The 26,106-nt window shown below is 37.8% G+C and overlaps 1 protein-coding gene across 1 annotated transcript in view; it reads right to left on the reverse strand.

Moving 5' to 3' along the window:
* Positions 1-26,106, reverse strand: part of LOC136874882 (telomerase reverse transcriptase) — a 105,826-nt gene that overhangs the window by 9,520 nt on the left and 70,200 nt on the right. Inside the window, exon 7 of the mRNA XM_067148580.2 lies at positions 7,878-8,137. Coding sequence (XP_067004681.2) covers positions 7,878-8,137 — 260 coding nt within the window. The remainder of the gene's footprint in view (positions 1-7,877; positions 8,138-26,106) is intronic.

The following is a 26,106-nucleotide window of genomic DNA, read 5'->3' on the forward strand; positions in this document are numbered from 1 at the left end:
GGAAATAGGAAATTCCAATGATTCTTTGAGCTTGGCAATATCTGCCACAACCGTGCCTCCAGATTGGACCCTTCTAATGAGAAACTCGTAAAAAAATTCCTCCTTGCACAAGTACCCGGGAGCGAGGACTTCGTGTGGACCAGACATGTTGACAGAAAAGTTAATAATTTGGAAAATTCCCAGCAACCGAGAAAATTCTTAGAGTTCAGAACTGATCCACGTTTAGCCATCAAAAAGGGCTTAATTTAGACCCACTCAACCATGACTTGTTATGCAGCTTCCGTGGAAGAAGGTGAAAGAAGGTGAAAGAAGGTGAAAGAAGGTGCCGGTTGGAATGGGTCTATCTACAATATCAAAGATTAACTTAAAACTTTAAAAAATAAAGGTTATATTTCTTTTCAAATCTCAAACTTAACAAACTTTTCACTTAGTGAAATAACAAGGTTATAGGTACAAATAGCATTTTGATACAAGAAGGAAAACCCAAGGGTTGGAAATTACAAGTGCTGAGCTTCCAGCTCCAAATTTACAAGTTTACAACATCGCAAATATTGTGTTTAGTTAGATGAAGAGAGAAATCTCCCAATTCAAGAGCACTTTGCTCCAAAGGTTCCAAATACGGCTTTACAAAGGCCCCACTCAAAATTACACAAAAACCAGAAAGAGTTTACAAGCTCTTCGAATTCAACTAAGGAGACTGGCTCCCAATCTTTTTATAGCCTACTCAAGGCAACATTACACAAAACCTTACAATCTCTGGCCTCTCTACGCACAACCTACAACCTACAGGGGTTTATATTACCCTAACTACTGGGCCTTCGTGGAAAGAAAAACAGGTTAAATTACTGGCCCAAACACAAAATGGATGGAAGCGTACACTTGCGCTCCTAGAAAACCAAATATAAAACCCTAATTGGGCTCGCGGCCCGATGATACAGAGGCTAATCCCAAGCTACTGAGGTCGCTAGAATGAAGGTTAATTTAATGCATTACAGGAAAAGAAACAGTTACAAGGTTGTAGTCACCTCAAGATAAATTGAAGGGGAACTCGAGAGGGTAACGCACTCTCTATCCCCGATTTACAGTTTAAGACTTTATGAAATTTTACGTTAGCAATAAGTAATTTACATTTTAGAAATCAAACTGTTACATAGTTAAAGTTTAAAACCTTCCCCTTGCATAAGCTGGCGGAGATAGCTACCGAGATAGAAAACTGGTGCCCATTACCTGGGCTGCTACCACACTCAGTAATTCGGCGATCAATAAGACAGGGTAGCTTGAAAAGCCGCAGCTTATATGTTGTAACCAAGGTTGAAGTTTACAAAACACAACTTTTATTGCTTCACTTTATGATATTTACACAAATAACTGAAATTTATTTTGAAGCAAAAAGGAATATTGAATCTTGAGAAAAGTTTGTCTTTATACAATATGTACAGGTTTGCAGTCTTTATATACACTTCTATCTTGAAAAGATAGTCTTTGTGAATTGACACGTTGATAGTCGAGAACTATCTGGCACACTAACATAAATGTTCATGAGAGTCCTTGTTTGTTGAAGTGCCTGAATTCCTAAAAAGCAAGTTCAATTGATTGAAGAAATTCCACCTAGCGAAACTAAGGGAGCTTGCATAAGTTAGGGAATGAAAATGGCTTGTAAAAGAATTACGGGACATAGGCAGCGGAAACAGGTAAGGGAGCGGTGACCAGAGGTGAAACCTCGTACTGCCAGAAATTCAGTCCACCTGGTCGAAGCACATTTTCAAGAGGAGTAGCCTCCGTGCTCGACGTAGGGTGTATTCTGGAGCTGGACACCGGGGCAAGTGGGCAAGTGAGCAGGCCGGGAGCTCCTATTTATAGTACACTCGATGGTCAGGCACGCGCACTGAGGGCTGCGCGTCGAAGCTAGCAGAATGATACACAGGCGCGCGTGCAGCTGGCTGGCGGAGCGAGAAGAGAGCGCCGGACATACAACATTATATACCCGAGGAGACGGTTCGAGAAGGCTCTAGACTAAATCCGGACACACACTCTCATTTTTGTTGGATAGTTTTAAAAGTTACAAGAAGCCTGTGATAGGCTGAAAAATAAATACAAAATTTTCTAATTGGCCAGATTCAAAAGCTGGCAGGATGAGAAGGATGTGTTGCAAACCTTGAAATAACAAAATAAATGAACATTAATTTAGTTGAGAAAACATAAGAACACAAAACTTCTTTAAATCACTAGTTCTTCCACCGTGCACCAGAGTGCATGACCATAGTTTTTGTATGGAGAAAAGTTTGAACTTCTTGCTGTACACCAAAACAAAATAAATAAATCCAGTCAGTTTAGGCAACTTCAAAATAACACATTACTCTGTTATTTATGAGTGACATCTTCTAGTCAATGTCCCAACTTCATGCAGTAGCTGTTTCACATTTTGTTTGATAGATAGATCCTTAAGGTGCTTCTTTTAAATGTGCGGGGTTGAAGTGTACCTCCCGGTACAATATACATAATAATGCGAATTTACAGGGTTTTCCTTCTTATAAAGGTTTTTCCACCGCCAGAATAGACCATCATGCCCATCACAGTCTTACAAAGTCAACTTGTTCTTCCATTCTATCAACTCAACTGATGCGCCTGCGTCATTCTACTTAAGAAGCTGGTCGTAACAGTCTTATTGTTTTTCTCTCTGTGTTCTATTATGACTAGTATTATGCCCAAGGTGAGCGTTAGTGCAAAGGAAAGGGCTCTTGAATTTAAAAATGACAGATTATATGCATTCAATTCAAAAACCACAAACTTTCTTCAGCTTGTCCCAGTTATTTCTGGGGTCGCTACGCTACTCAGCTAATCACAGCTCCATTCAGTTCAAAAAGCATAATGTGTCAATACTGTAATATGATATGCTGGGATAGAAAAGATTTATGTACTGAGCATGTGCGAAGTAAGAAACACTGAATAGTGGAGAGATCATCTACAGCCAGTACATCCTCTTGTCGTAAGAGGCAACCGAGTATTGTACAGTGCAATTTTACTGCAAACAAAAGAGTTATTGCAAGGGATAATTTTGCCAAGAGGACTACGGAGTCTTCTTGAAGCGAATATACCACTAGAGAAATTGGAGCACCCTACTATGAATGAATTCATTGCAGGAATGTTGAGTAGATTACTGCCACAATTATATTATTATTAGTCAACTTTACAAAGGTAAAATTAAGAGTATCCTCCTAATTCAATACATCATATGATGTATTGAATGTATTGGATTAGGAGGATACACTTAATTTTACCTTTGTAAAGTGAAAACTGTCAATACGGAATTATTCTAATATCTTGTAATAATTATTAGTCAATTCAGGAACGGAACTTTATAACATTAATTCCTAACATATTTTTTAACAGATGCTAGAAATCTGTCACAAGTTAGATTGTTAAGAGAGAAGTATGTTCCACTACCGAGAGATGAAAGAGATCAACAAGTGAAAGAAGCAGTCTATGGCCAGAAGGTTATGTTACTATGTTAGAAAACGACAGATCGGTTAGGTCGATGTGTATTTGTCGTGTTAATTCGCCCTTTTGAACCCAAAATAGAGTAGGAGTTGTATATTGCTGATGTACATATTCTGGAAGCAGCTGATCCCAAACCATGCAGCAGGGCAATACTTAATTCAGTACAGAAGTAGTCTATTAACTACGGCAATATCTTGGGACTGGTACGCGACAGTGCAAGATACATGTCAAAGTGCTTCAATACCCTGAGTGCCTTCCTCAGAGAGGATGCAGTTCACATTCAGTGTTGGACACACCAGCTAAATTTAGTGGGATGCATATTCACGAAAGTACTGATGAAACGTAATGCAGCGATGGATAAGGTTAAAGCTGTGTTTTTCAATATGGGAAAGAGAAAGTTTGATTTCCAAAGAAAAGTATCCGTCCTAGAATCCTAAACCATTTCCACTACCAGTGTTGTCAAGATGGAATATTTGGTTCGAGGCCGTTTTCTACGGTGAGAAGCATCTTTGTGAGCTTGTGCAGTTAAAAAGATCTGGACTCTATCAGCAATGCTGGTATCGACTTTATGAAATCAGTGACGATTGATGAAGTAAGTATAATTTCAGCAGAGGCAACATTCGTCAAGGAACATAACAATGATTTAGTGGAATACGTCACTGAACTAACGGATCTTCATATCCAACAAGTCCTACACTTTATGGAGAACTCAGGAAAATATTGCAAAATATCAAAACAGTAAAAGAAGAGAATTTTTACAGCGTCAGCGGGTAGGGTCTGACACATCCCACTCTGATGAGTCTGACTAAGACGAAACGCTGGTTAATAGAGCAAACGCCTGAAAAGCCTTACATCTAATCTGTTTTTTGACATGCTCTATTGGTATAAAAATATCTAATTCCCTTCTTGGGAACTTAGAATTTCCATAAGGCCTACAACAGTGTGCATAGGGAGATAATCTGGGAATGCCTAGAAGGTACAGGTGTACCAAACTTCCTGACTGATAAAGTAAAGATGCTCTATCAAAAGTGCTTAAGCTGTGTTCAAGGAGGGGATGGAAGATCAGATTGAGCTTTTAAGAAGACGCAGGCTACAATGGTATGGACATCTTATGAGGATGAACAGAACGAGAACAGCAAGGAATTACTTTGACAGAGAAGTAAAAGGGAAGAGGCCAGTAGGGAGGCCAAGAAATCGATGGATATACACAGTAAAATTGGAGGTCAGCAAGAGGAGTGTCAAGTGGGAGGATATAGAGTAACAAAACTATACTCTGATAGGAAGAAGTGGCAAGCGCTTGTACACCACACCCAGGAAAATGGAGCTGGAAAATTATGATGATGATTCTTCATCACAGTCACAAGAATGCAAAACAAACAATGAGAAGCAAAGAGACGAAGATCTTACTCTTTGCAGATGACAAAGTATTAAGGAGAGAAGAAGAACAAGTTACTGAATGGAATCAGAAGATAGAGAAATATGGAATTAAAATAAGTGTGGAGAAGAGTAGGATAGTAGTGATGATGAGACCTAATATAGAAATAAGAATGAATGTTGAAGTAAATGGAAGACCTTCAGAGGTTGCAAAAAGCTTCAAATATTGGGGGAGTATAATCGCAGAAGACCGAAGTGAGAATGCTCCGATGGAGCCTTCGACTCGCACAAAAAACGCTGATGTCCGACGAGTGGGAGTTGTATCAATTGTAGATAAATTATAGGAAGATGGTATGGACACATCATTTGCAGCAAAGAGAGCTCTGTAGTGAGGGCAACCATGCACCTGGAGCCTGAAGGCCAGCAACCATGTAGACAACCGAAAAAAGGGTGGATGGATCGCATCAAGGACGACGCCACCCCAGAAGATGCCTTGGAATGGTCTAAATGGAGAGAGATGTACCGACAAGCGGACCTTACCACTGAGCAGGAATACTGCTAGAAAGATGACGATGAATCTCAGAAGATGGAAAAATGAACAAAGAACAAGAATCCAGCAGCAAGCTAACTGGTTTTATCAGTCTGTCAGAGGTATAGTGTTGAACCTGGAAGTCCCAGAGAATTGCAAGGAAATTCTGTACGCCACGTATTACACGTATGCTTTGACATAAGCAGTGGACATGTGGACAGCAACAAAATGTGATAAAAGCAGAATTCAAGCAACCGAGATGAACTTCCTTAGAGGAATGACTGGAAAGAAAGGGATAGATAAGATAAGAATTGTAGCAATCATGGACAGAACTGGATTCTCAAAACTGCAAGACAAGATGAGAATGGAAGATGATAAAGTTCCACGAAACTCAATAGCTGCAGTTGCTTAATTGCAGCCAGTGTCCAGTACCTATTTGGGAGATAGAGGGTTTGAACCCCACTGTCTGCATCCCTGAAGATGGTTTTCATTGGTTTCCCATTTTCACACCAGGCAAATGCTGGAGCTGTACCTTAATTAAGTTCACGGTCGCTTCCTTCCCACTCCTATCCCTTTCCTGTCCCATCGTCGGCATAAGACCTATCTGTGTCGGTGCGACGTAAAGCAACTTGTAAGAAAGATGATAAAGTTCCAAAGTCAGTATTTACAGAGAAAAATAATAGGAAGAAGACAACGGGACAGACCCAAAAGAGGTGGACATGGTATGTTGCGGTGAAGGAGAGTATAGAGAAAAGATGAGTAAAAGTGGAATAAATATTAAAGATGAGTAAAAGTGGAATAAATATTGGGGAAAAGAAGGGAGTGGTGGAGAAATAGACAACTGAAGAACACTGATTCAAACCCAACCCAGAAGACTGAAAATGGGAAATGAAGAATAAGAATAAGAAGCAAACCCTACGGTCGACAGCCGTAAAGATGGTTTCCCATTATCACACCAAGCAAATGCTGGGGCTGTACCTTAATTAATGCCACAGCTACTTCCTTCCTACTCCTAGCCCTTCCCCATCCCACCGTCACCATAAGTCCTACCTGTGTCGGTGTGACATCGAGCCAATTGCAAAAAAAAAAGTAGATTTTTCTGTTTGTTTATTTTTCTAAACATTCCTGCTGAAGTTGCCCATTATTTAATTTCCACAATGGAATAATGGAACTCACTAATGCTAAACACAAGTCTAATGTAACACTTGAATCAAACTGTTCACATACACCACTGGTAATTAGTTGCTGATTTAACTTATGTTGTGTTATATTAATATGCTGTACAATGGCAAAGTTTTTCTTTTCAGAAACATTTTTTTCAAACACCAAACAAAATACGACTTTACCATCCTCACTGAAAAAATGACTGCCAAACTCAATTAGGTATTTGCATAACAATGCTGACTGAGAGGTTTTTGTAGGTGGCATTCCTTAACTACAGTACCGATCACACATACCTTACAAAAAGCCGTGTGATGCACAACTAACACACTGCAGACTTGTGGTATTAGGTTTGTGAGGTATATGAAGTCTTTCATTTTTGTGCCCTTTACGGTCCTTTCCTTTTTCCCTCTGACTAGTGATAAGAAAGAATAGTTGCCCAGTTTTACTTCCTCTTAAATCAACATCACCAGCAGCAGCAAAAAACTCTTAGATTAAACAATTATAGACAATGAGATCCAGAAAAGCCAATAGTTTCAACATAAGACAAACATATTTTACTTTCTTTCATCATCTCTTTCAATTTCTGACCACAATGTGATTCCTTTAAGTAACAAGCTACACCTCTGAACAGTCATTTGTCAGTCTTTCTTGAACAACATGATCAATTATAGATTTGTTGGTCTTCTATTCCATTTGTTGTTAGATGAATGCTAAACCATCACCAACAAAAAATTGTTGAAAAGACGATACAAAACTACATCAAAAATTACTTTAGTACACAAGACAATAGTGTTCCACGAGTAGGTATCATCTCGCATAGGACTAACTGGAAATGAAACAGCTGACCTGGTGGTAAAGAAAAGGGCCAAACTTCAGACCACAAATACACCCCCAAACTTTGAGACCGTCAAGAGACTTGCATCAATACCAAACCATGAGAATAATTCAACCAGGACACCACTGTCTCAGTACCAACTTGCAAGATTTACCTTCAGCTTCCATACTATTATTATTATTTAGTAAAACTTTAACACTGAGGAGAAAACTTGTTTAAATTATCTGTAGGGTACGGAATAGCCAATAATTTAATTTACACACATCTTCCACAATGTTCTTCTTTAGGTTACAGGTTTAATCCAAGCGCTCTACAGGGATTTAAGGTACTCGTGCACACAACACTAAAATGAAAAGGGTAGAAATTCAGAAACTATTCTGATTAATCTAAACTTGGATTTCTTATTTGCTAATAGCAATAAAATGAAATGGCATTTAAATATCAAAAAGTATCTACGGAAGGTGGAAAATAACTAACCTGTTCTATGGCTTCGGGTTATTAGCCATAACCAAGAATTTATTTTCTTGCCAGTACAACAGACACACGCCATAAGAAACTGTTGATTTAACTGATGTTTGCTGAGCACACGCACTCTTAAACAATGCAGTCTAAAAGCCAATAAGAGACATGCTTGGAAGACATTCTTCACCACAGTATGAAATGAGTTGATCCTCCTGTCCACCAGGAGAGAGTTAAGTTTCAACAAAGCCAACTGCTGCAGTCGCTTCTTGACAAATCTGGAGCAAAGAAAATGTTGGCGATTATTTAAGTTATAATGGTTGTTAATATGAATTGGACCCCAATATATAGGTCTTTGGCACTGTGTGCTCATCTGTGATTAACTTCTTGGGAACAGGTGTTATTGTTAGAGTATGTGGATTATAGTATTCATAATAAATGTTATATATTAGAATTACTTCAAGTCTGCAACATAAATTGGGGGTAACAGTTTAAAAGAAAGTAGTCCCATACACACAACAGTGCTACACTGCCACACTATTTTAAATATAATATGAAACCTTACAATTTAATAACATGGATAATCACACTCTTTACTACAAATTGCTTTACATCGCACCGACACAGATAGGTCTTATGGCACTGATGGAATAAGAAAGAGCTAGGAGTGGGAAGGAAGAGGCCTTGGCTTTAATTAAGGTATAGACCCCCAATCACACTGTTCATTATTTACATTATTTACATTTTTACACATATTTCCTTATACTCAATTTATTACACCACACCTGCTCTATTCTACAAACGTTTTCCTGACAGTTTATTTCAAATCTGTGGGAGGGAGAAGGATGGATAGAAGCTTTGTCTAGGGTGAGAGACAATTCCAAAGTTGAGCAGAACATTTGTAAAACCCGGAGAAAAATGAATTTGATTAGGCGAAGGGACAGACAAGGATTACTTCCAAGTCCTGACGTGTGGAACGAAGAGAGAGTGAAAGTTGGACAGTAGCTATGAAGGACTTTAAAAGGAAGTCAAGGTCTATTTCTTTCATAAAAGTTGATGAGGGAGGTGATGGCTGAAACAGGAACAATCAGTCATTCTGCTCTATTCTGAATTCTTTCCAGTTTCTGGATGTTTATAGCAGACACAGGGTGCCAGGCAGGTAGACCGCACAACAGTATAAATATTGCAAGAAAAAGGTATGCCACTTGTAAAGCATTTCACCTCCACTTCTGCAGGGTTAAAAAAAAAAAAAAATAGGAAACTAAGAATTCTGCTGGCCTTACCTCTAACCTCTTCCGTCTGCATATTCCATTTGAGGTCTGAAGAGCTGCCCCTAATATTGTCAAATATTTAACAAAACACAGGGCACTGTTGTTGAAATTGTAGTTAGCATCTGGGGTTATGAAATCTTGTTACCCAGATATGTTTATATTTTTTAATATTTAACTTCATTTTGCTAACTGAACACCATATTTCAGGTGACTGCAAGTCGTCCTCAAATGCCTGTGTCTCACTATGATTTTTAATAGGCCTGTATATTAAACAGCCATCCACACATATTACGCAATGGATGGTCACACTACTTGTAAGGTTGAGCATATACATTAGAGTCCAAAAGCTGAGCATAAGTTACGAGTAAGCAGGGCAACAGGAAATAGACAGCAAATCGCACCTACCAACCTTACGTGTTCACTCTGTAGAGAAAAGGAGTGTTCCCTGCTTTGACTAGCGGCTTAACCGCAAAGTAAATACACCCAGTGCCTGCAGCCCATATTCCCTCAGTCGTGTTTGTTCTGTTATACTGTGTGCAGTGTAGCCTCATGTGATACAAATTCTTACAATTTTGTTTAACACCTATTCAATACAATAAAAACGTAATAAAAACTTACATATTTATTAAGTTGTTGATATGGTACATGTTTCGCTCCTTTTTTGTGAGCATCATCAGCCAATTATTATTTACTTAAGGTTATATTAGATCATGCATCTATTCTATTGGATTAAGATTATGCTTGTAAACCTGACTGACAAACCTTATAATATTTTACAAGTCATATATCAATAAAATTATGTCTTTAAGTTAAAACATATTTGTCTAAAATCTATCTAAGTCTAACATTTTATTGACAAAACTCATCTGGTGGACATCCTTTAAAAGTATTTTAGAAAACTTTTTGAGATCTGGCTAATTGTATTGATTTAATGTTGCTTGGCTTGTATGATTGTCGTTGAAACTTCGTTAACTATATTAACAATTTTCTACAGTTAACAATTGCCTATGTTATGAACATTTAACTTATTCTCGATGTTGCTGGAGTAACATGTGTACAAAATGTATTGGCATTAATTTTATGTTGTCAATACAAGAATATTGTTCATGAACAAACTTGTTGGTGAATAAACACTTTCTAATGTGATGTAGAATTTGAATTGTTCTCGTATGTTCCAAACTGGGCTTGTTGGTACATTTTTCTTTCTGCTGCATAATTGTCCAGTGTTATTACTAGCCTCTTGATTCACTTGTGATAAGATAGGAGTCATCTTACAGCATTACAGTATAATGGAATATAGGCCACCATGGAATACACACACTGTGCCTTCAGCACTACCCGTTCACTCCCTTCCCCTTGTTTTGGTACTGGAGTGGCCTTCAACACCACCCCTTCGCTCTCTCCCTACTTTTCAGTACTGGAGTGGGGCAGTGTTGATTGTTTATGTCGGGACACTATTTATGTGCATGTGTGTACTAATGGAGAATAGACGACCTTGTAACTACCGCAAGCTATTGTAATACTGAACAGATAAACGTTGACTCAAATAAGTGTAAATAACAAGGATAATGGGCGCCACCTGCCAAACAATTGCAGGAATATTTAATTATGTAGAGCAACGAGCCACTCCCTCTCCCAAGGCGACGGTCATCAGGCTGACGAGGCTCCAGACTTGCTTTATAACCTTACCTGTTGCTATATAACCCCTGAAATTAAATTTGGGTAACATGCCAGGTTCAGCCTTACTCCACTGACAAAAGACTCACTTAAAGTTTGATTCTATGACTTTACTCCCAGAATAAGAACTATTATGTGACAAACACCAACAAAAATAAACACTTATGCAACCCACTTAGTGCTTGCTGTTTACATAGAGCTAATATACACAATACTACCCTACAAAATCATCTCTTCACGAGATTTATTCGTTTGCCGTCTACAAAGGCAAATTACACATCATTAAACTCACCAATAAAAATAGAACATCGAATAAGAACTAATATGTGACAAACACCAACAAAAATAAACACTTATGCAATCCACTTAGTGCTTGCTGTTTACATAGAGCTAATATACACAATACTACCCAACAAAATCATCTCTTCACGAGATTTACTCATTTGCCGTCTACAAAGGCAAATTACACATCATTAAAATCATCACTAAAATAGAACATCATTATACTTTTAACATACCTCCAGGTAAGAGCCCCACTGCACTCCACTGTTACCGTGAATCCTAATCTGGTAGAGAAAAGTACGACGACTATTTCTCTACATATGGATGCAACCTTCTTTACTAACAGCATCCCTAACCTTGTTTACCCTTCTTCGTCGTCTTGAATTCTTTCCAATTGCTGGCTGGACAGAAAGCGTTACATGTCCGGAGGGAAGCAAACAGCAAAATTCTCCATCAACTGAAGCTGCATACTCGGGTGACAAGTTCCAAACAAATACTTTCTTTTACAGAAAGTCCACTGCAAAGCCGGTCAGTCGTTGAGATTATACCATGTTCACTCCGTATCAGATACTCACGAACAATAGCAGATCGTATAGCAAACTGCGCAAATACGTCGCTCCCGCAGACCAGTACAAATGAGAAACACACAGTATCAGCATCAGAGTCAGAAACAGAATGAGAATCAGAATCAGAGTAACTCACCGCACACGCGTACACACTTATATATGCTTGCTACACGTGGTTATAGCGTCCTGAAAAGTTCACTGGTAGCAACGCTCACACCGGCACTTCTTCCCGCGTCACTCTGTCAACCCAAACCTCGCTCAAAACAAAGCCCTCGCATTGGCTATCGAGTATATGATGTGACATAGACCGTCCACTCATGTATGTCCACATTGATTCACTCCAATTCTACAACCGATACAACCTGCCGTACCCCGTGTTTTCAAGCCACTTGTTGCAACACATCCAACTGACTTCAACCGTCCTTCCCGATATAGTCGCAGTTTCCCGGTTGCACAATCCTTACGGCTAGGCCATATTTACAGACTCTTACCCAAATGGAAATTTATACAAAATATAATGATGAACATATGCAATATTCCCTAACTATACATTCTTCTTATAATATTACGTTTTTTTACATGGTAAATAAACAAAATTACATGATTTTAACCTAACAAACTATATACGAAAATTTCCTAACCTAAAAACTCGGGGGTCATACATACGTACGGTTACAACCTGTCATATTTTAACACAGAATAGAATAGTGGTGTTCTTGTATTTGTACGAGTTGTTTCATGATGCAATGGAAATGAGTAGAATCATCTCAAAAACTTTGAGCGGAAGAACTGAAAATAATAGTTCAAAGATTTATTTAGCATAAATCCCAGGTTAACAGGATGATCAGTTCATGACGAAGAGTGCATGTACTTTTGTTGCATGTTTTACTGTCCATTAGTTGGTCTTGCGCACCATGCACTCTCATTCCTTATGCTGTGTGTCCACTGTCACTTCGTTCAGCGGGGATAAACTTCGTATTAGTAGTTCAGTCTGGTGTAGTGCTGTTATCCCCAAATTTATTCAGACTTAATTACTTCACTTTAAATTAAATTGTGCCACGCCATACTTCTACACCTCGCAATACTGATTCTCAAAGTGACAGTGAGCCAAATAATTACAAGTCATAAGAAGTTTCAAGGTGTTGAAAGAATTATAATCCTTGAATAAATTACAAGTTGTCCATTTCATGACCGTATCAATGTTTAATCAAGAAGTAAGTATAAATAACCACCTAATCGATACTTTATTATTGCCTCAGGTAAAATTGAATATAATTAAAACTTACAGGACATGTTTTGACCACTTAGTGGTCCTCTTCAGCTGTATAAATAAAGAATTGAGAAGAAAAAACATTATGACAATAAGCACAAATAAAAGTTCTTTGGAGACTTCTTTGATAAAAATGGAGGTCATCAGAATAGGACATCTTGCCTCTCGTTCTTATTTGGAAAAGATGTTTATTCTGCGATGTCTAGAGGGTCTGTCTTTGAGCGCGACCTGGTGAAGTAACGATGTGATACAGTCTGACAGTTCATGGTAAGCTCTGGTGAGAAGGGAAGAAGAATTTTATCGTCATCTAAAATAACATGTGAGGAGGGAGATTGGGCTTCTGCGATGTCGTGTTTGATTATATCTCTTGTTCGTCTAGTCTGTTTCATGTCTACCCATTCTAAGTATTTGCTAATATTCTCGTATAAGATATTAACTTCTTGAAAGAGTGCTTAAAAAGTGGATTAGTACCTAAATTTCTAAAACACTTACAAAGAAAAAACATTCCCTTTTCAAAAATCAACTATACTCAACAAAAGATTAACGAAATCTGGTTAAAGAGTGAGATCAAGTCTCTTTATAAAAAGAAATCACTTCTGAACCTACAACTATACAAAACTCATCTTGAAGTCTCCCAAAGCATGCCCCCATTAGAATGAAATTCATATCTAAGATTCGAGAACAACAAAGTGTTGGATGTTTTAAACAAAAAGCAAGAAACACTAGACAAAAAAATAGCTACTTTAAAAGACACTAAGCAGAAATCAACCAAACCTCCCAAAAAAACGAACACACATACTTCGCTACTAGGCAACACCCCTACAACTATAAACTTATCAAAAACTCGCTTCTCAGACAAAGAATTGGATCTTCTTAACAAGGGCATGAAATTCAACTGGCCTAACCCCAACAAAGTTGACGACCTTATCACCACAGCTGCCAAAATCGAATCTAACATTAACAAACTCCCTACTGACAAACGCAATGACGTTAGATTTGAAATTAAAAAGAAACTTCCCTATTTAGTCAATGAATTAAATAATAACCCACAACCGGGTCTCAAGAAACAAATAATCGATTTAAAAACAAAATTAGGAAAAACGATATAATCATTACGAAAGCTGATAAAGGATCCACCACTGTTCTATTAAACAAGGTCGACTACGTCAACAAAACAAAACTTTTCTTTTCCGACAATACCTACACTAGAGTGAGCAAAGACCCCACACCAAAAATTCAGCGTGACTTAAAGGTTTTGTTGAAAAATTTATCATTCCTTCTGCAAGAGCAAGAATATAAAAAATTTACTATCATGAACCCTAAACTACCAACCGCAAAAGCATTACCCAAAATCCGTAAAAAAAAGAACCCGTGCGCCCTATTATAAACAGCAGAAACAGTCCCACATATAAAGTCTCAAGATTTTTACACTATTTTCTCAACAAACACTTTAAATTCAACAATGAAGCATACGTAAAAAGTTCCATTGACTTCTGTAAAAAATTAACACAATTTAAACTACAACCCAACCATATAATGGTCTCATATGACATCACTAATATGTACTCAAGCATCCCTATTAATGATACTATAAATATTATCAAAATGAACCTTACCAAACACAGTAAATTAAGCAAATTTGAAATAAATGACTTTATCACATTGTTGAGCTTTGTTTTGAACAACAACTACTTCACTTTCAACAACAAAATCTACCATCAAAAAGGACTGGCAATGGGAGATCCCATTTCGGACATTTTAGCTAACATTTTCATGGATAATCTAGAGGCTAACAAAATTGTAAACAAAATCAACGGTCTCCACCTATGGATAAGATTTGTTGATGACATGTTTGCCATCATTGATAAACGACAAAACAACAGCAACAACATTTTAGAATTTTTTAATGGACTCAATAACAACATTACCTTCACGAAAGAAGATGAAACTAACAACTCTTTAAATTTTCTAGATGTAACCATAAATAGAACCCATAATAAATTCAAAATCCAAATCTATAGAAAACCCACTTTTACCCCTCTGACTATAAAAAAAGAATCTATGCACCCACATTCCCATAAATTAGCAACCTTCTACAGCTTAATCTATAGAGCGTTCAAAATTCCTCTTTCCAACGATAACCGAAAAAAAGAACTACAGTATATTAAAGACCCAGCGTAACTTAACGGCTACAAACCAAACACAGTTAATAAAATTATAAACAAAATCAAATTAAAAACTGCTACTAACCTAACCCCTGAAAGACCTAAAAAAAAAAAAAAAAAAAAAAAAAAATTTGCTGCCTTCACCTACACAAATCCGGCTCTTTACCAAATCATTAACCCAATAAAGAATCAGGACATCAATATTGTATTCAAAACCCGCAATACGAACAGAAATATATTCTTTAACTCCCATACAGTAAATTCATCACACGACCGATACTTCAATTCAGGAGTTTATAGACTCAAATGCGCCCAATGTGAATTTTCTTATGTTGGGCAAACTGGGCGCAGCTTTCATACAAGATATTTAGAACATTACAACGCATCTAAGCACAAAAAACACTCCGCTATGAGTATCCATATGAAAGAGACGGGACATAACTTCACCACGATAGACCAGGACCTCCAAATCTTAAAGATCACCAATAAAGGTAGTCTAACGAATGAATTTGAAAACACCTACATCCTTTTAGACCAACAATTCAATAAAAACAAAAATCTAAATGACACCGTAGAAACAAAGAGCCCGGTCACGGAACAAATTCCTAATTTATTGTCATCTCTTAACATAAACAGTAATTTTTTTTTTAATCTTCAACTATAAATCCAACAATAACCCAACTCACTCCCTGCCAATGATGACACATACCTACAATACGAGAAGCAGAGATAAAGCAACTGTTCAGACCACCTCACACAAGCAACACAACAGGACCTCCTCCTAACGTCTAAAGGGTAAGTTTCAAGAACATTAAATCTACTAACTAATAAATCATCCTAATATAGCACTCGCACACTTTTTTGTTTTATTCCACAGACTTCAACACACCCACCAGCCACACACTACATCCAGAATCCAGTGAACTGCTCTTCAACCTTACTCTGAATAACCTCAAAAAAGCTCCACAACAAAACAACATACAATAAGTTTATAATATACGAGTTTTATTGCAGCCAATGGCCATATATAAAATGTTCTACTCTTTACTATATTCATGTAAGGTCTTTTCTCTTTTGCTACACTTACTGAAGTGGTATCGTTCACATATTTTCCCACATAATTTGCACACGCATTAGTCGCTTGGTTCGTGATATATCTCTTTTACACATAGCTTATGATGAAATCCGTGTACAGCCAGCCTGTTGATAGCAATGCGCATGTTCTTATTTGGGCCCATCCAGTCTCTGCTTGTCATAGCATCCGTTACGTAGAACTCCGGCCAGATTTCTTCTCTTTTGCTTAACCTCAGATTTAGGTGAGCAGTGGCTTGAGGTGTCGATGGTACAGAAAGATATCTAAGGTCCTCGATAAGGAAAGACTCCTGAGCTAATTCATAAGCTAGTCTAGATGGAGATGTCTTAGAAATATCTAATATTCTTTTCAGAAAGGTAGCTTTCACTTTTTCAAGGGTAGTTAGGTCTGATGTTGATAATTTGTCCCAGATTAAATCTATGCCATATGTCAGAATGGGTAGTATCTTTGCATGAAAAAGTTTCATTGCCGAGCCTATTGATATTTTGGTTGGGTCTTGTATATCGTAAATTCCTCTTATTGCCGCTGCTGCTCTTTCTCTCACATGTATTTTGAACAAAGATCCTGACATTTGTAGAGTGATGCCGAGGTATCGAAATTTATTTACTGTAGTCAAATCTACCCCTGCATATGAAATTCTATCTGTCGCTGCTATTCTTCCTCCTTTTCTGAAAACCATACAGACCGTCTTGTTCTTGTTAACCTGGAAGTCGTTTGTTTCGGCCCATTCCTGTAATCTATCTACTGCGATCTAAAGGTCTTCTCTGTTTCTTGATCCTATTATCATGTCATCTGCATAGGCATAAAGCACTGTCGACAGATTATCTGTTATTCTTGTGATGTCTGTTGTAGCTATGTTAAAGAGCGTAGGGCTAATGGGGTCTCCTTGTAACACACCGTTTATTTGAGTGATGGGGGAAGAGAGTGATACCCCATCATCTATTCTCACACTATTGTAGGCTAGAAGATTATTTATTACAACCTTAAGTTCATTGTCTGCTCCAATCATACCGTCTAATTTTTCCATTAATTTTGATCTGTTGAGCAAGTCAAAGGCCTTGCTAAAGTCAATTAATACAGCAAAAAAAATTTCCTTTTTGATGCCTAAGTGCTTCTTGCACGTCATCTAGTAAATTAGCGACAGCTTGTAGAGTTCCTCTGCCTTTCCTGAACCCGAATTGTTCTTCTGGGAGATGATCATCTATTAATTCGTTAAGTTTTTGATTAATGATTTTTGTATATACTTTCATGATATTGTTCTCTAACACTATCCCTCTATACGAGTTTTCATCATCAAGCTCTCCTTTTCCCTTATATAACATTTTTATGTGGGACGTCGTCCAGCCCTCCGGGATTCTATCTGTTTCTAAACATTTATTGAATAGCTTGGTCCAATAAGGTGCTAGCAATTGTAGAGTGTCTTTTAGATTCTCGTTGTAAAATCCATCCGGACCGGCTGCTTTGTATTTTCTATGTCTTGAATTGTTCTCGTCACTTCATCTATTGTTATTTCTAGATTTTTTGTCGAACTACATTTTGAGACATCTAGTGCTAATGTTCGTCCTCCTGTATTTAATACATTATTAAAGTGGTTTTCCCATTTATTCATATTTATTTGATTCGATGGATTCACTCTTTTCCTCTTTAAAGCCACAAAGGGATCTCTTAGAGCTTCTTGAGCTTTCTGTTGTGCCTGCATTTCGGTGTAGTTGTTCCTTTTCGTTTTCAATAATTGTTTATAACTTCTTCGTTGTATCGCGTAAGCTTGTAAGGTGGTTACAGTTTTAAGTCTTCAGGCTATATGTAGTAAGTTAAGCGTTTTTCTTCTTTCTATGTAGCAATCTACATCAAACCATTCTTTGGACTTCCGAGGTTTCTTGTGGAACAAAGAATCCCTTATTATTCCATTGATGACACCTAGAGCTGTTTCGAGATTACCTTCCTCAATGAGCTGATGAGTCTCTTCTATCCTTTGGCTGTTTTCCCTGAGTTTGTTTTCATCTATACTTCTTGATCTTATGTGTATATTCTCTGTTTCATGTGGGACCTCTTGTCTGATTAAGAAATTTGCCAATACTGGAAGATGTTTCCTTTGTGCGGCAATACATGATTTCTCATAATCTGATGTCCTATCAATTTAATATTTCTTCTTCGGTAGAAGATTAAATCAATGGTACTGGAACCGTTTGGCGCCCAGTGACCTCACTTTTATTGATTAGACGGTATCCTTCCGTGAGCAGTATTTCTAATACGATATCTGTTTTGCTATTCTGTTTATCCAGGCAACAGTTAAAATCTCCAGCTAGTATTACATTTTCGTCCTTGTCAGTAAATGCTAGAATTTTGGCTATTTGCTCGACAGTGTCTTCCACTTTTTTCAACGGACTAATATATGTTCCTACTATAGTAATTTCTTCTGCTTTCAAGATTACTAACTTTTCATCTATTATTGTATCTCTAAGTCTTCCCATTTTGTTGTTGTTGTACATGCACGTCACTCCTCCTTCTGGCCTTCCTCGATCCTTCTGAATTGATAATGCGTGTTTGCTGTAGTAACCTGGCGTATCCATGTGGACACGTATGTAATATCATCCTAATTCTTCATTGGTAATTTTTGTCTTTAACAATCTGGGTTGGTAACAATTCAAACTGGAAAGGGAAAGTTTAATCTATCTAATAGCTGCCTCTGTGGATCCGTGGTAGAGTGTCGGCCTCCGAATCCCATAGCGGGTTCAAACCCGGCAGAGGTAGTCGGATTTTTGAAGGGCGGAAAAAAGTCCATTCGACACTCCATGTCGTACGATGTCGGCATGTAAAAGATCTCTGGTGATACATTTGGTATTTACCCGACAAAATTAATTAAATCTCAGCCTTAGACGCCCAAGAGAGATCCGGTTTACTCTGTCTGCCATCTAGCGGACCAAGAGTAAAACGGAACGTCGAAATTGACGAGCAGACAACCAGATGGCATCAAATCGAAATGTCTGCACACGGTAGCTGAGGTCATACGATTATTATTATTATTATTATTATTATTATTATTATTATTATTATCTATCTAATGTTTTATTTTCTCTTGCTGGTTCATTGTTGAGTGGCAGTTATGAGCTTCTGAGTTGGGAGTTTAACACTGCAGTGGTCGTGCCTCATATCGTTACGTGAATGGTCGTGCGTTCTACTATTGTAGAACACAGGTTAATTTCTTTTTACACTTGTTAATATAACATTATCAATTATTTTGGACTTGGGTGTATAAAATATGATATAAAACCCATGTTATGAATTAAAACTTTTTATTTTTATAAACACATAATTAAACAAAATTACACGATAAGTGTTTTTGTAAGAGTCATATCAGCATTATTTTTACTTAATACAACTGAAAAATGTCCAAAGATATACAAAATTTTAAAAAATGAACCTTTCTTTGTAATGCCACTTTGAGGAACAATGATTTGCTACAGAAAGTGTCTATTCGTAGCAGTCATCACATACAAATTTCTGGTGGTCCGGGCACACCCATCTCTGGCATGTTTCACAAGTCTTCCTCATTGATTTATTGCGACGCCTGCTGCATTTTCCTACTGTACCAGCTTGCACTCTTGGCGCTGCAGCTTCTTCAGGGATATGAAACAAAAGTTTTCCTCTTCGTCGTATCTCTTTTGGCAAGGTTTCCATGGCGACGTGGCATCTTATTGCGGGTTCCATCAGTTCAAAAGCCAAATCCTTCAGAAATTGCCTACGACTGATATTTGCATCATTCTTGTTGGCTTTGTAAATGTTGATAGCGTTCACACCCGCAACATTCATAACATGAAAGAAGATTGTTAGCGGCTACCTGCGGGAATTCCTGGACACATGAAAATATCTACTTATTTTATCTGAAATGTCCACTCCATGCTAAACATAGATGTTGCATCTGTATGTGTTGCTCTAACAAGAGGCTGTATCGGTACAGGTTCCTCCTCTTCTTCTTCTTCTACTGTTGGTACTGGTGTGTCCTCAGCATTACTGTGTTCTGCAGTTTCTTCTACAAAATCCTCCTCTAGTTCGTCTTCATCCTCAACGCCGAGCACACTTTCATTATCACTTTCTGCCTCCTCCAACCACATTCGCACGTGCTCCTTGTCACATTCCTACATTTCCAATTGTATATAATCACTTAATTGTCGAAAAGGACATGGAGAGAAAAAAATACACGTGAGAGTTACGAAACACAAATGGTATGTCAGTGGTCGCGCGATCTACAATAGTAGAACACTACATCGTACTTCAGCTTAAGCTGAGTACGTGACAGCTAGACGCGTGAAACTGCACTGGGGTACATGGAAGGGTGTGGGGGGAAGGTACATTGACCATCAAGGCCACAGGTGTTGCCAACCGCTCAGGGCTGGAAAAGATATTGAGCTGTTCTACAATAGTAGAACACGCGACCACTCCAGTGTTAAACTTTGATGTGGAAATGATGGACATTGACACAGAGTAAGTAGCTTTCTTAGTTCATATTTGTTCAAGTTTCTTATTTAGTTGTTTGTGGCAGTATAAAACATTGTAGTTATTACAGGCTATGTGCCTAAATGGCAAATTATCAATTAGTCTAGTGTTCAGGACCTTGTTTATCCTACCGTGTCCATATGGTGGGCAGATGTAGAGTCACAAATTCTATTCATTGCAGTTGTGTTATATGCATAATATGTATTGTCATAAATATATCATCATCATCATCATCATCATCATCATCATCATCATAGGTTGTTCTGCCATTCGGCAGGTCCAATCATGGCTGTGACCTCCATATATCTCGATCTTGTGCCCTTTTCTTCACTTTTGCATAATCTCCCTTTCTTTTTCTAATGCTGTCTAATAACTGATATCGTCTCCTTCCTCTTCCTCATTTTCCTTTTATCATCCCTTCAATTGCTACTCATAGTAAGGTGTTGTGTCTTAGATTATGCCCTATCCAGTTTTTCTTCCTATTTTGGATTACGGTCAGCATGCTCCTCACTTCTCCCACTCTCTTCAGAACTTCCTCATTTGATATTTTATCTTCCCACTTTACACCTACAATTCTTCGCCAAATCCACATCTCAAATGCCTCTATTCTTCTCTGTTCTTCCTTCCTTAATGTCCATGTTTCAGTGCCATATAGAGCTATACTCCATATGTAACACCTTGCAAGCCTCTTCCTCAGATCTTTCTCTAGCGGGCCACAAAACAGCTTTTTCTTCTTGTTGAAGCTTTCCTTGGCTAAGACAATTCGAGCTTTTATGTCTGTTATAGAATGAAGGTCTTCACTCACAATACTTCCAAGATACTTAAACTTATTCACATGTTCAATAATTTCTCCCCCTATCTTGATTGTCACTTTTTCACCTTTACCTCCAAGTATCATGAATTTGGTTTTCTTTTTGTTTATGCTCATTCCATACTCTTCACACTTTTTGTTTAATTCTCTCAGCATTTTTCAGAGGTCCTTCACATTTTCAGCTATCACTGCCATATCATCAGCAAATCTTATACATTCAATTCTCTTACCCCCAACATTGACACCTCTTTTACCATCCAAGCATTCACAAATAATTTCCTCCAGTAAATATTAAACAAAGTTGGTGATAAGCAGCAACCCTGTCTAACACCTCTCCCCAGTCTGATTTCTTCTGTTAATTCTCCTCTTATTCTCACTCTTGCTGTTTGGTTGGAATATAATTCCTTGATCAGTCTTCTCTCTCTCCATTCCACTCCATGTTTTTTAAGTATCTCCAAGAGTTTATCCCACCTCACTTTGTCAAATGCCTTCTCTAAGTCTACAAAGACTGTGTATACTTTTCTATTCTTCTCTATGTACCTTTCTCCTATGACTTTCAGTAAACCAATGGCATCCCTAGTGCCTACTCCATGCCTAAATCCATATAGTTCTTCACCAATATAATTCTCCATTCGTCTGTAAATCCTTCTGTTTATTGCTCTTAATAGTATTTTAACTGCATGAGAAATTAAACTTTGTGTCCTGTGTTCTTCACATTTCTTACTATTTTTCCTTTTTTCTATATTTTCCAGAAAATATTTTGGCCAATACCCTTTTAAGTATATTTCTTGACAAAGTTTTACAAATATATCCTTTCCTTTCCCCTGAAGTACTCGGAGTAGTTCAACTGGTATTTCATCTACACCAACTGCCTTGCCATTCTTCATTTCCCTAATAGTTGCCTCTATTTCCTCTTCTAATATACTGAAGCCAATCTGATCTTCAATTATTTAATTTTCCTTCTCCAAATTTATACTACTCTCGTCTAGTCTGCTGTTCCAATCATATAGCCATTCTATATACTCTTTCCATCGTTCCTTAACTCTTTCAGGCTTACTTACTAACTGTCCATCCAATGTTTTAATCTCAGTCATTCCACTTCCATTCCTTTTATCCTTGAAAGTTAATTCCATAGATTCTTTGTACATCATGTCATATTTACCTTTACTTTCCAACCATTCTATTTTGCTGCAGGTTTCTCTGATCCACTTTTCTTTAGCATGTTCAGTCTCCCTTCTTAATTTATTATTTAATTTCCTATACATCTTTCTTCCTTCCTGAGTGTTTACACTTTTCCATTTTCTCCAACATTTCTTCAGTTACCCATTCCTTGTTTATTTTTCTCCTCCGTTTTGTTCCCAGAACTTCTTTTGCTGTCTCTTTAAGATTGTTTCTAAATCTCTCCCATTTTTTATTAACACAGTTAGCCTCATTTTCAGTTTGTAACCTTTCAACAAGCCTCTCTTCCAACTCTACTACATTTTGGTTTTCTTTCAAATTTTCCAGGCATATCACTTCATTGCTCTTACTTAACGCAACTCTTTTTAAATTAATGCACAGTTCTGCAATAACTAGGTTGTGATCAGAACATATGTCTGCTCCTGGATAACATTTTGCATTTTTTAAGCCATTCCTATATCTTTGCTGTATCATAATATAGTCTATTTGGTACCTTTCATTATTAATACTAGATGTCCAAGTATACCTCCGCCTTTTACGGTTTTCAAACAATGTATTGCCAATAACAATGTTGTTTCTTTTACAGAAGTCAACTAACATCTGGCCTCTGTCATTTCTAACTCCGAGCCCATATTTCCCAAATATTTTGTCTTCACGTCCTTCTCCAACAACGGCACTGCAATCTCCCATTATCACCACACATGCATTCTTAATTTCTCTTCCACTAATCTCTTCTATTTGGACGTAACATTCCTCTACCTCCTCTTCTGGGTGTTGACTGGTTGGTATATAAACTTGAAGTATTACTAAATCTTTCATCGCCTTTCAATCTTAGCATAATTATTCTCTCATTTACATATTCTATCTTCAACACTTTAGGATTTATATCTTTCTTAATTAGTATTCCTATTCCATGTTGTCCACTACACTCAGCACCTGAGTAATATAGTGTATATCCTCCACTATCCAGTTCTCCACTATCTTCCCATCTCACTTCACTCATGCCTGGTATGTAAAGTTTGTTTCTAGCCATTTCTTGTTTAGCATTTTCCAATTTTCCTTGTTGTAATAAAGTTAGTACATTCCAAGTACCTATCCTCAAAATCTGTTTACTTTTTTCTAGGCCTTTTACTCATCCTTCCTTCATCTTTATTAGAAAACCTCGATGTATTCCCCTCCCGGAGATCCAATTGAGGGGAAGTTTTACCTCCAGATTTCAGTGGCGGTTTCCCGTTGCCTCCCACTGACCTCCAAAACCTGTCTGCTCACCGACTCAGTTTCCCGCTGGGGTTGGTTACCCAACCTTCCACTGAGTTGCTCGGCTTAACAGGGCCACCACGTGTAGGTAGGAAGTTGGGGAATTGAGGTGACAGAGGCTAAGAGAACTCTCTTGCTGAGTTCTTATAATCGCATATCACCCCCATTTTTTGCCAAAGTCTCAAGGTGTTTGCAGAGACTCCACAACACATATAATAATATAAATTTTATTATTACTATTATCATGAACATGACAGAGTACTACTGAAGTACTGTACTACTGTTCTATTATCTCCGTAGGTCGCTGTCAAGGATATTAAATTCTGATCTAACAGTTTAGGAGGCTCTCGACATTCTCTTCAAAGAAGATGACAGTACCCCCAGAAACAGATAGTGTTCATAGCCCCTCCTGATCCAGCAATTTTGATGGATGAAGATTCAGGGGATGAGGATGGAAGTATACCTGACAACCTAAATTCTCGGCAACTTCGTTCTCAAGCAGAAGTGAGACTAGTTGATAAGGAAGTGGAAATTGAACCACGAAACCTTGATTACTTGACCAAACACAGGCAAAAACAGTGGGTAGGTGGTGATTTAGAGTGTAATCTTAGGACATTTCCTGATCCCGACTTTAGTATTTATTGTGCAAAAACCCCAGTTCAGATTTTTGAAGAATTCTTCGATGATGCCATTATTAAATTATTGGTTGAAGAGTCAAACAACTATGCTGTTTTCATAAACTGTCCAAATCCGTTGATAACTTATGAAGAAATGTGTTGCTTGCTTGCTTGCTATCCTTATTTCAAGTGGTTACAACCCTCTTCCTAGTAAAAGATTATATTGGGATGATACAAGAAACGAGCTTGTAACGAAGGCTATGAGAAGAAACCGATTTGAACAAATCCTTCGGTTTCTCCACTGTATAGACAGCAACAAAATTGATCTAAATGACAAGCTGTGGAAACTTCGACCTCTCCTTGACAAAATACAACTAAAATGCTGAGAACACTTTGTGCCTGAATAGCAGCTGTCTTACGATGAGTCGATGATAAAATATTTTGGGAGACATTCTCTCAAACAATTTATTAGGGGCAAACCAATCCGGTTTGGCTACAAGGAATGGTGTTTATGCACAACGTCTGGATACTTGGTTAATTTTTCTATCTATCACGGAAAGTGTCGCCATCCCAATACCGAATATGAGACCTACTTTGGAAAGGCAGCCATGCGGTTGATTCAAAGGATCGATGACTTCAGTATTGAAATGAAAAGGTTGCCCTTCCTGTTTTTCTGTGATAACCTGTTTACAGGTTTTGACCTGTTGTCATTTCTACGTGAAGAAGGATATGGTGGAACAGGTACAATTAGGGAAAACAGGATTCCCAAAACCTGTCCTTTACCTCCCAATAAAAGTATGATCAAGAAAGAGAGGGGACATTTTGAACAGTCTCTGTGTAAGGACGACGGGGTTCTGGTAGTAAAATAGGTGGATAACTCTGTTGTGGCTGTGGCATCAACCTGCGCTGGTGTACATCCATTGTCTTCAGTAAAGAGATATTCGGTAAAAGATAAACAGTTCATCTGCACTGAACGTCCTGATATGGTTGGAGGATACAACAAGTTTATGGGTGGTGTGGACGAATGGATCAGAATACTGGCATGTACAGGATAAACATTAGAAATATGAAATGGTACTGGCCGATTCTGTCCTGGCTCATTGATGTATTGGTCCATAATGCTTGGCAGTTGAAAAGACAAGGAGGAGTCAGACTAAACCAACTAGATTTCAGGCAAGAAATTGTACTAACGTACTTGAATCGATACAAGAATCCCATCAGTGCAACAGGAAGGCCATTACTGGCTTAGGTTCCACATCTAAGAAGCGAGTTCCAAGCGACATAGGTACGATGGCTACAAACACTACATTGTGAAGATTGAAAAGAAGAGAAGGTGTGTAGGAGCATGCTGTGCAAAAAAATCATCGGCTGTATGCACCAAATGCGGTAAATGTAATGTTGGACTCTGTGTGGAATGTTTCGCGCCAATGAACTGACTGTATATATGACAGATCTTCAATGCAGGCAGCAAGAAGTTAACTAATATCTTCTATCAATGTTTATTTGATTTTAAAATGATAAGGAACTCTCAGAATACAGATAAAATTGATTGTTTCTACCAACAA

Source organism: Anabrus simplex, chromosome 5 (assembly GCF_040414725.1).
Source record: "Anabrus simplex isolate iqAnaSimp1 chromosome 5, ASM4041472v1, whole genome shotgun sequence".
NCBI classification, from domain to species: Eukaryota; Metazoa; Arthropoda; class Insecta; order Orthoptera; family Tettigoniidae; genus Anabrus; species Anabrus simplex.